We start from the raw sequence: 12,135 nt of genomic DNA, 5'->3' as shown, positions 1-12,135 counted from the left end.
AATAAACAAATAAAAAAAAAAACTGCTTTTACAAACTGAATAACATCATTCTTGGTCTAATTAAATCCTAAATATCTCTCTTTTAAAAAATTAACTTTTTGCAAGTTGGTAGTTTCACTGAATTCTATTATTTTGCTGATATACTAGTTATCGTTATAAGAAACTCTATAGTACTTTTCAATGGCATATTATTTTTTAAGGTTTACTGATTCATCGAACGAATAGTGTTGTACATCCTTTTGAATTAAAATGTAATGTTGAAAAAAATATTCGAACGTTTTATCAGAATGTCTTTTAGTTCCAGATATCACCGCAAATGTTTGAATTTCTAAATGATCATTCTTGCATTTTCTGAAATACATGACAGCAGCGCTTATTGTCACTGTATCATGTAACATCTTCAAATGTTTTCCAACAAGCAGCCGTTACTTCATTTTAATAATAGGTGAAAATGTATTTACTAAAAAATAGAGACGTTCTTCTTTGTTAGGACTGTATTTCTATTATCTTAACTCTTAAGCTTGGATTCTTGTGTTGAATGCATATTCAGCAGAGTACTCATTTTGCTTTACTCACTTTTTTTATTTTTTAATAATTCTTTAAATTGGAAGTATCTTCATAAAGACCTTTAAAAAAGTATTTTTCTAAGTAAACAGAAGGTCTACAATGTAATATTACTGATATTTTTCACCCTTTATTTTTTAATCAATATAGAATGCCTACATATTCAAAATTGGTCATGAAAATGTACATTAAATTAAATAAGTTTTAAATATTAGCAGTTATTTTTAAAATGTTACTTTAGTCACATGCAAATTGTTACGTTAGTCACACTAATTATTTTATATCTACTGATACTAAAATAAATATTTTGCACTTTTTAAGTAGATATGACACAGATGTAAGAAAATAAAAAGTACTGTTTGGTTCAATCATCTGGTTTAGTTTTTAAGCAGAAAATAGTACATTTTCGTGACTAACGTAACGTAAATATTTTCAGTGAAATAACCAAACTAATTAAAAGACTTATCTTATAATGTATGCAAAAAGAACAGTCAATTTTATTGGGCCAACATCTATTCATTTAGAATAAACATAGTTGTTTTAAAAATTTGCAAAAAATTTTACATTACACAAGAAAACGTAGACGCGTGTTTTTTGCACATCCTAAGCCTTTTCTACAACCTCGCACGTTTAGAGTCAGTAGAAAAACACCGAATGAAAATTTTGAAAACTGTTATTGGATTTATGTAGTAGAAAGTATGCTGAATGAAATGATAGGTCACAATTAAGGCTTTGTGGGAAAAAAATTTCTGAGGTGGAGGTTGACATTTCTATGGAATGACCCCAAATATTTTTTTTTTTTTTGTTGTTGTAGTAGAAATAAATGCATTGAAAAGATCCGAACTCTAAAATTAAGATTAAATAATAAAGCGTGTGAGTTATATTATTTAACCAATAAGTTACGATACAAGAGTATTTATATTGTAATTGGATGTATTATAAAAATAAAACAGATGCTCAAAACTTTTAATACAAACTTTTCAGGCTGGTTGATGGAAGGAGATTTCTTACAGACATGACATACATCAAAAATAAACACCTATGACGCGGAAATAATATGCACTGATTTTCTTCCATTTATAATAAATATTTTTGAAATTCTTTAGAGCGATAATTTTTTATCGCTCAAAATTATTTACAAAAATGTTATTAAATTTTTTTTAAATAATTGATTTTCATGCATTGAGAGTGGTTTCCCATCGGGAGAATTTTATCGGTAGCATTAGTAATAGTTTGAGAAAATAATAGAGAAAAATATTTCGTAGATAAAATATTTTTAGACGGTAATCTTTACTACTAATAAAGCTCAAAGTCTCTCTGTCTGTAGGATGTCTGAATCTCTGTGCCGCGCATTGCGCCCAGACCGTTCGGCCGATTTTCATGAAATTTGGTACAAAGTTAATTTGTAGCATGAGGGTGTGCGCCTTGAGGCGATTTTTCGAAAATTCGATTTTGTTCTTTTTCTATTTCAATTTTAAGAACATTTTCCGGAGCAAAATTATCATAAGATGGACGAGTAAATTACGAAATTATCATGACGTGGAATGGGAGAGCGAATGAACATAGCCAATTGGCGTGTAATTCGTCATCCATTATTTGTAAGGCGAACCGATTAACCTTTTAATTTTCAACTACGGGCAAAGCCGCACGAGTACCACAGTGTATAGATAAAGTTTACGTAATTTTTGATATTTTATGTACAGAAATGTGAGAAATTAGACAATGCGAGGAGAGGTTTCTAACACAAAGGCCTATATTGGATCACTGCTTAAATTGGACCGGGGGCTTAAAATCTAGCGTTGAGTTCTGTGCTACACTCTATCGGTGGAAATACAAAGATTTGTTTCTGAAACCTTTGAGGATGAAGTTTCGTCACATTTCAATCTGCATAGCTTGATTTACGCTGCGATTTGTGTTGAAAACGTGTTCGATCTTATTTTAAGAACTTTTATCTAGTAGAAAAATACTAAAACTTGTGAACTGAGAAAACTGCTTTTATAGTATTATAAGCAGGTTTAATGGGGTTAAAGCAATGTCTTTACATGCAAGATTGGGAAACTTGTTGACAAGGTATAAATAAAAGACTAAAAAATGACGTGTTCTCCTTTATTGGACCCAAAACATTTTCCTATATCTTATCGGTGCACTGTAAAAAAATTCCGAAACGTTACTGGTTATTGCCGTGGAACGTCTCGCGATTTCACACGTTTTCACCTATTTCCCCGTAAAAACAAGTATCTTCAGAAAAAAGTTTCCTGAATCGCTACAAGTTGCTCACGTGTAGACTTTTGACTGTTGTGGAAAATATTTTTAGTAACCAGTTTAAAGATTGAATGAACGTGTTTATTAAGTTTATTAAGTGTATCGGGCTAAGATTGCTTACGGCCTGTCCAGATTGATTGAGCTCCCTATGAGAACGAAAATGTCAATGGATAGCTACAGCGTTGTAAGGCAGGAATTGCAGGCAAGAGATATGCTTGGTTCCTTCTTGCATAGCTGTGGTCGCTCTGATTTTTATGGGGCCTTCTTGGTAAATTAGGAAGGTTCTAATCAATTGCACTAAACCTACTTAATTTTTCTAAAAGGTTCAAGAGACATGACTGACTTTAACAGGGCTGATTTCGCATTTCTTCATAAAGTTTCGAGGTTAATTTCAGAAAGGTTACTGACTTTTAGCGGAAAGCGTTCCTGATTTTTCCAAGATATGTTACTGGAAGAAATTGGGCACATCAGCTGCCCATTATTTTCCAGGAACGTTTCTGAATCGTTTTTACAGTGTGTTCCAATTTAAGAATATGTAATCAAGCAAGCCTTTTTACTCATTACGTTATAAAATAAGTGATTAGTGTAACTTAATAGCGCAGTTAGGATGATTTTCAGCATATTTTAACACTAATTCAGGAAATTTATTTTGACTTTTTATTTTTTTCAAGCACACTTTCTAGAAGTTGCCGCCCATAAAACTACGTGTTTATCCAATGAGCTTCAATTTCAGTTTTGTTAAATATAATTTTGTAGTTTGACTGATATTTGTGCTCGTTCACGTTACTTGTTGACTGACTATTTTATTCATTACAAGTACCGGTAGTCCAGTTTAAGAACATGAAATTCAAACAAACATTTAAAATTTTTTTATCGAAAATAATTTAGTTTTGACATTTAAATGCGCATTTAGGATAAGTTAAAGTATAAATAAAGGCTTATTAAAGCATTCACACTGGTTTTTATTAAGTAAGTTGCTTAGAAGCCTTAACCTCATCAAATAGATTTTTTCTTCTTCTTTTCTTTTTAGCCAGAAGCTTCAATTTCAGTTTTGTTATATAAAGTTCCTTTTTTTTTATTTGACTGAAACTTGTGCTCGTTAATCTTTTTTTTTTATAGCTGATTTCTTTATTAATTACAAGCTACGTTTATTTCTATTATTCTTTGTTTTAGAAAGCATCTAAAAGGGTAAATGTGGTTCTTAGGCGGGAAAAATAATGGAAAGAAACTTAACTGTTTGTAAGAATGATGATATGGGGATATGCTATAAACTTGGCTAACGATAATGGTGTAATAATGCTTCCTCTTCCAGCACACACTAAGCGCCGATTACAGCCCTTAGACGTGGCCTTTTTCAAGCCTCTGTCCACAGATTTCAATCGAACCTTTAATACGTGAATATGAGAACACCCAATGAAGTCCATTACCCAATATAAAATAAGAGAGCTGTTAGGTGACTCTTACGGACAAACTGCAAGCGTGGCCAATATTCTGTGACTGGATTCTCTGGAACAGGAGTTTGACCCTTCAGTACAATTGTGTTGAATGACAGCGACTTTGCAGTAACCGAGTCAGAAGTTTGTAGTTCAAATAAGACTAACAAAGTAAACATGCTACATGTTCGGTGTCAGCTGTTCAAGATGCACACGAACAATGTACAGAAAAAATTGATACAAGTTCCGAGGAATCAGTGGTTAGTTCTCATGAAGTGATGATCGTCGGTTCTATTGATGGTTTTGTTAAGGTGGCACACATATTACCTTTGCATAAAAAATGGAAGGCAGAAGAAGGAAACCAACTTCGGCAAACGTTCTAACGTCATCGATACAGAAAAAGGACACAGATTAAGAAAAACCCAAAAGAAGGAGCAAAAAACTGCACAAAACAACAGGTATTGCAATATTTGCTACAGAGATGAAATGCAAAGAATGATTTAGTGTATGAAATACCTTTAGAGGGTTCATCAACACTGCGCCAAGTTAACCCAAAACAAAGAAAATTCTATTGCAAATCCTGTGAAAAGACTGTACAATTCAAATGCAAATTATTATATCATTTACTGTTACGGTCCAATTTAGGAAGCGGATGGTTCAACATATGCTTATATATTAATAAATTTGACTTTTGCAACTTTGTCAAAAATATTTAAAAAAAAAATATCGTCATATTTACAGAAAATGTAAGTACCTTTGGTGGTTGCTAATTAAATTTGGCCTCAGATGTCCTATTTTTGTTTTTGTTTTGCTTCACATTTAGCGACGCGGGCCTCTTGTTCTTAGGGGGTCCAGTATAAGCGGTCTTCCCCTATACTTTGAAATGAATCTTTGAGCTTGAAAAGTTAAAAAAAAAGAAGAATTAATAACGTATAATTTTCCAAATCGCAGATTTTGTGCAATTACACGTTTTTGCTTCTTTTTTTTTTCATGTACTTCGATTATTTTTTAAAAGTTAGTTTATTAGCTTCTACAATGTATGAGCTATTAAAAATAAAATAATTGAGTAAACTAGTTATTTATATTGCTAGATATATCTGTATCCTGAAGAGCTGTTAAAAGGTGTAACAATTTTCTTCATCTTACTAATGTACGGAATGAAGACTAAGTAAACAAATAAAAATATTTACAATTCCCCCTGAAACTTCCACATTTCTTATAACACAGTAATTAAACTATTGGAAGGTTTTATTTTGTGAATATACTTCTGATAGTTTCTGGAAAAGGATTTATTTCTAACGTTACACTAAGTGTGTGCAAAAATACACCAATTCTGGTACAATAAGTACTTTATAAATAAAAAGTTGTCGGTCAACCTTTTCAGTTCCGACTCGTAAACGTTTTAAATTTGCAATATTTTTTTTAAAATAAAAAAAAAATCTTGAAGAGGTTGGATTGAAAAGTAATAGCTATAAGACAGCAAATACCTGTTTTTAGGATTTCTAAAGCCTGTTCTAAAATATTGAGTTCAAGACTAATATATTAGCTTTTAAAATTGCAGTCTTTCTTTAAGCTACACTATTTTTTAAAAATAAGTGCAGTAATTATTGGTTGCGTCTAAAACTTACAGATTTTTGTATTTACCCACTATGTATGTTTTAGGTTTTCTAAAATCAAATTGAGTTACCTGTACTTAAGTAATGAAATAATCAGTAAATGGCATGATACAACAGCGACGCTGTTCACAAAAGTAGGAGATGAGACAGATATCATGTATCTATTTTGAAAAAAAAAAAAAAAAAAACAGTACCAACACTGCAAATTCAAGGTGAAAATTATTAATTATGATTGCATTATGATTGCTTACGAAACGTACGACTTGCATTTACCGTGCGTATTTTATGAAAATTAACTCAAACGTTTACCAAGCGCTCTTACGGATTTTTGATGGCAATCCATCAATATTAGTCTTTTAGGAGCATCGAAAAATCATTACTTGTTCCTATCCTCTTTGCACTGCTGAAAAAATAGCTATGCGTTAACCTCATTCATTCTTGTTCTTGCCACTTAGCACTATTTGAGCAATTTACGGAATAAAAAATCGAACAAACTGTAATTAGGGCAGCAATAATCTGAAAGTTTAATGAGTAATTTTTTGGGGTAAATTATTACTCCATTTAATCTTTCCAATAGCTGACTGCTACGTACAAACATGGAGGTATTTTTACACGTAACGACGCAAACTCGACGTCAACCGAACTTTTGAGTGTATGTGTGGTTCGAAAGGTATTTTCGATGTAAGCAATTTTCAAGTTTCAGCGAGTTATGCATGTTTACCGTTTTCTCCAGCTATTACTTGAAAAATGCTCAATCCTGAAATAGGTGCATGACCTATTACTATTATAGCCAAGACGGTAATTATTTACATTACGTTTAGAAAAATTACAAAGTTTTTTTTTATTACTGAATGTGTTTTCTTTCTAACGTATTAAAATTAAACGTTTATATGACATTTCTTTTGATGCAGGTATGAAAAATTTGAGACAGGTTCTAAGAATGGGCTGAGTGCCGAATTATTTATTCGAAACGTAGATCGCCGTGATGGGGCGCTGTACTCTTGCAACGCATCAAATTATTATGGAAGTGATGAACGCAACATCAAGGTCCTTGTTGTGGGTTAGTGTATACATATTTATTTTGAACTTAAGCTTATGTTAATGAAGAACTACCTTTTGAATACATTTTTTTTAAATGTAAGAAGACTTCGTAATATGAGACATTATATGTAACACTATAACCTAGAAAAATGTGTGATTTTTATGGATTTCACTAATCTGAGTTATTTTATGTTTGGCGTACACGGAAACCGAATCCTTAAAAAATAGTTTTACTTATATTAACAGATGTGAATTTGGTAACAAGTCCTAAATATTTAAAAATTATTTAATTCTACAAGTTTTTAATTTCATAAATTTTAATATTGAATGTAACCGAGCACTTTGCTAAACGTACATTTATTTAAAAAAAGACATTTATTTAAAATACATGTACTAGAAACAGAAAACATATCTTGCATTTTTTTTCATATGCACTGTCCTTTAGATTAAGTGGAAATTAACTCCTTTCATTCAGCGCATCTTATACTTACAGTTAAACTTAAAGTTCTACATCAATAGGTCTCTATCTATATTCAATCATCATTGCTATTAATAGAATCCAGTTCTCTTTATTATTTTTATGTGCTAGTTAGGCAAAGCTTACATTCGGTCGAGTGTAATACTTAGAGTTAGAAAGTAGTAAGTTTTATAAAAAATGTGTTACCTGAACTTTTTTTCTGACTATTGTTTTAGTACGAAATTTATCAGATTTAAGGTATTTATCAGATTTATTACTAACTTTTTTAATTAAATCCCTTTTTTTGCTGATTATACATTGAAAGTTTTTTTTAAAGAAAATTTACGAGAAAGTTTAGTTCGTAATTGAACGTACGAATACAACTCGTAAAGAACTGAATTAAGTTAATGAATAAGACCTCGACAAAAGCTAAATGTACTCATATAAGAATTTATTTAAAATAAAAACGAAAGTTAGACTAATTGATTATTTTTATAAAAATGACGTTCAATTCAAACCATTTCAAGCTAATTTTACTTTTATACTATAATCCAAACTTCTTAAAGGTGAAGATTTTACATTTTATTTTAGAGGTGCCTGCTCAACCGTTGGATGTTAAAGTGATGGATATTTACTCCCGGAGTGCCAGTATTCGTTGGTCAGCACCTTACACTGGAAACAGCCCAATAACGAAGTACAGAGTGCAGTACTGGCGAGATAAATGTAAGTGTATATTATACTTTATTTTACAATGCAACATATAACAAGTTAGTATTCTTGATAACTTGTTTGTATCCTGAAATTGACACACAGCACTTTTCATTTTTTTTTAATATAAAAGCTAATGCATAGTAAAAATAAATTAAAAAAAAATACATTCGTTTCTTACAATTTTTTTCCACAACCAAGAATTGCAACCTCGAGTGTGTTTTTAATAAATTTAATTACTGACGTCACACATGACTGATTTCTCAGAGATTGTCCTTGCTTAATTTTATCATTTTGTATAATTTTCACTTACATTACATTATACCCCAGGGTCCCCTGTACCTACCACAGATGGGGTTTACCAGTAGGGTAAGGCCCTGGAGAAAGTTCAGCCTCAGTTCAAGTTACAGGAAAAAAAAACTTACAGTAAAATATTCTGTTGTTTACAATACTTTGACAGAATTTATATATATATATATATATATATATATATATATATATATATATATATATATATATATATATATATATATATATATATATATATATATAATAAAAGGGGGGGTGGCCCAAAGCAGGTAGGTTTTCGAAGAAAGCTCGAAAATTTTACATTTTGTATTTTTACTGCAACAACTTTGGTTTTATTTCCTAGGAGGGTTCTTGAACTCCAAAATAAAAAGTGATTTTTGTATTATTTCAAACGTAATATTTATTTATAACCATTTTTTACAAACATTTGAAAAATTCTCTTTGTCCTACCAGGGAGCCCAAAGCGAGTAAGCTTAACTAATTCTGTTTTGGTACATTTCCCAATTAAATATGAAGTTATAAATGATTAACATAGTTGACTAGCTACCTGCCATTAAATAAAAAACGTAAAACAGTTATACTTATCCAATTTAAAGTCAGCACATTTGTTTATAAAACAAAAAGAAATGACTGATTAAATTAATAGACTAATTAATTGCCATGCTAAAAAATAACTTTTTAAAGTTATACTTATCCTATTGAATTAAAAAATCTAAGTCAGCACACGAGTCAAAAATTATAAATAAATATTTGATTAAATCCTATACCTGCTTTGCCCAAAAGCACGTTTTTTACTTCAGTAATTCTAGCCTTAAATTAATAAAAAAGAAACAAACGAAATGACTATTGTAGTTTGTAGGTGGGTGGTGTCAGAATAACGTAATATTATTGACAATCAAAAAAATAAACTGGTCTTCGGCTAATCACAAGTTACCAAACTTAATTCTTTAAAAAGAAATTTATCATTTTTTTTATTTTAAACCTAGTTGCATAATGCCGCTTCACTGGGACTGATAAAAACTCGGCTGTGTTCATGTAAACATGGTATATATATGCATCGCCGCTTACACATCATGGGGGGTATACAAAGGCATACGCGCTTTGGACCACCCTCCCCTATATATATATATATATATATATATATATATATATATATATATATATATATATATATATATATATATATATATATATATATATATATATATATATATATATATATATATATATATATATTTAGACAACAAGAATACAAAAGTATTTGAGACCAACAGAAGTACCTTTATAGAATACATTGGAACTCTGAATAGCTAGTACAAAAAAAATAAAAAAAGACGCTGGGGAAGGGGTACGTGTTTAAAATTTTCCTAGAGAAAAATTTAGGTAGCTAGGGATTTTGTGGGATAACATATATGATATCCGAGTAAACACACGAATAATAAAACACTGAAGGAGGTGCTTGGAAGAAAGGAAGAAAGATAATCAGAGGACGAAATCATGTACCTATGAACAGATAACCTTCTTGAGTTAGGTGGAGCACTTCAGGTTTTCCATTTAGTTTTTCTAAAAAATCAGCTTAATAGAATTTAAAAAGAAATAAAAACGGCACGTTTATGCAGTGCACTTTTTTCAAAACGAATTATAACTGGAGAGCCAACAGTCGTAACATATTGTTGCTGCTTTCTAGCAAATATCCTCACAAGTTTTGGAGCATCAATCGAGCTTCGATCTAGCATGCAGAAAGAATAATACGTTTTCTACCAAGTCGAGTAAGTTTGAGTTGAACGTTTTGAAACTTATTGTGAATAAATGAGCCGCTCAGAAGCCAATTCGGTTAAGTCCAAAACACAAAAATTGAGAAAATTAATGTTTTTTGATACATTAGTTTTTAAAATTCTTGGTTTATTAATTTAATTAGAAAAGTGTATAAAATCTTTTTTCGAAATGTAAACTCTGCAAAAAAACAAGATATGTACAGGATGTATAAATAAAAACGTAAGTATTTATTGAATTAATGACAGCATCTTAAAAATTTTAGGACTTATACCTTTTGGCTGCTGAAAAAGATAAGAAATTTATGCAAAAATAATAAAATAACATTTATTGTGTCATAAGTTTTATGTTTATTCATCATAACAAACACCATCTTCTTCCGAGTTATTAAAATGTAAATCTTGATCTCCGTGTGTTGTCCTTAATGTCCTGTAAAAGTCGTGTTTAATTGGAGGTATATACATTAATAAACACATGATGTCTTTTTTTGTTTCTCTTGAAATTGTTCTGCCATTAGGATATAATATAGGTTGAGTTATATTTTTTAAATTTACTGGCCTACCTATTTTTGCTTATCAATTTATATTATTTTTTATATCAATTACATAAAAGGTATCATCCTCGTCAAAATTATGTTTGAACTTAATGCTGCTTGGGTTTATTACTTGGATTGGGGTAACTTAATTGCTACCTTTCCAATTATACATTACTACATTAATAAACACATGATGTCTTTTTTTGTTTCTCTTGAAATTGTTCTGCCATTAGGATATAATATAGATTGAGTTATATTTTTTAAATTTACTGGCCTACCTATTTATTGCTTATCAATTTATATTATTTTTTTATATCAATTACATGAAAGGTATCATCCTCGTCAAAATTATGTTTGAACTTAATGCTGCTTGGGTTTATTACTTGGATTGGGGTAACTTAATTGCTACCTTTCCAATTTTATCCATTTCATATTAAGTCAATTGACTGTTAGTTCACTTGTTGATTTTTTTCTGTTGATAACAGCTTCTTCCAATGGCTTTGTGGAACGAAATTCTTGTGGATTAATTTCGACAACTCTGAAAGAGTTCTTTCTTTTACTATTTTGTATTATATGATACCAGTCACTAGGGTTATAAATATGGGGATTTTTTTTTTTTTTTTGCATAAGCTTCTATAACTGCAAAATCAGCATCATTGGGCAAATGACTGTGCACGCTTAATAAAATTTAAGATCAATTGATTCAGCTTTCATATCTTCACTCTGAACCAATTTCAGTAAACTTAACACAGTTTTTATATTTCGATTCTGTCCTGAACATGAATCTGAATACATTACAATTTTTTGATAATTCTTTGTGTACAATTTAATGTGTTTAGTTAAACACGATGGCTCTTCTTATGAACCCCGCGATGCTTGGGTTATAGGCCAAACATACATGTAGCCCTCGTTAGTCTTTAAACCATGGCAACCAAGATTGAATACATATAAGTTTCTCTTGTAATAAGTCACTGATGTGGATAGTTTCGGAAATGGTAATGCTTTTTCTAAATCAAAACTAAACACATATATTCGTAATAGTATATATATACTATTACGGGCAATTTCTACATTTCGCAAGGGTTTGTCATGTTCAACTTCAGCTGCATTTTTTTCTTCATCTATTGTATACTGTTTTTTAATCACCAAATAATCAAATTTTGCACAAGTATCTTTTGAAGGTTGCTAAAAATGTAAGTTAAATTTTGTCGAAAATATATAGTAATAAAACTTTTCCTTTCCTGGGGCAATTTGCTCTTCATTACATTATTCGACATACAGGTTATACATTTTTGCAATAGAAAGCTCTGAATTTAAGTATCTGCGTCTGGGATTATGACTTCTATTACTATGAATTTCTTCTTTTTCAGTGCTGCCAACAAATATCGAAAGAAGAAGAAGAATTTAAATTTTATTTCAAAGTTTATGTAAAAAAAT

General features: G+C 30.3%; 1 protein-coding gene across 1 annotated transcript in view; it reads left to right on the top strand.

Annotated features, from left to right (window-relative positions):
- LOC129234366 (cell adhesion molecule DSCAM-like) overlaps positions 1-12,135 on the top strand; it is a 55,203-nt gene that overhangs the window by 21,477 nt on the left and 21,591 nt on the right. The window contains exons 6-7 of the mRNA XM_054868359.1: positions 6,787-6,935; positions 7,965-8,096. Of these exons, the coding sequence (XP_054724334.1) occupies positions 6,787-6,935; positions 7,965-8,096 (281 nt within the window). The remainder of the gene's footprint in view (positions 1-6,786; positions 6,936-7,964; positions 8,097-12,135) is intronic.

This window comes from Uloborus diversus, chromosome 1 (assembly GCF_026930045.1).
Source record: "Uloborus diversus isolate 005 chromosome 1, Udiv.v.3.1, whole genome shotgun sequence".
Lineage (NCBI taxonomy): Eukaryota > Metazoa > Arthropoda > Arachnida > Araneae > Uloboridae > Uloborus > Uloborus diversus.
This window is presented reverse-complemented; position numbering and strand designations above follow the sequence as displayed.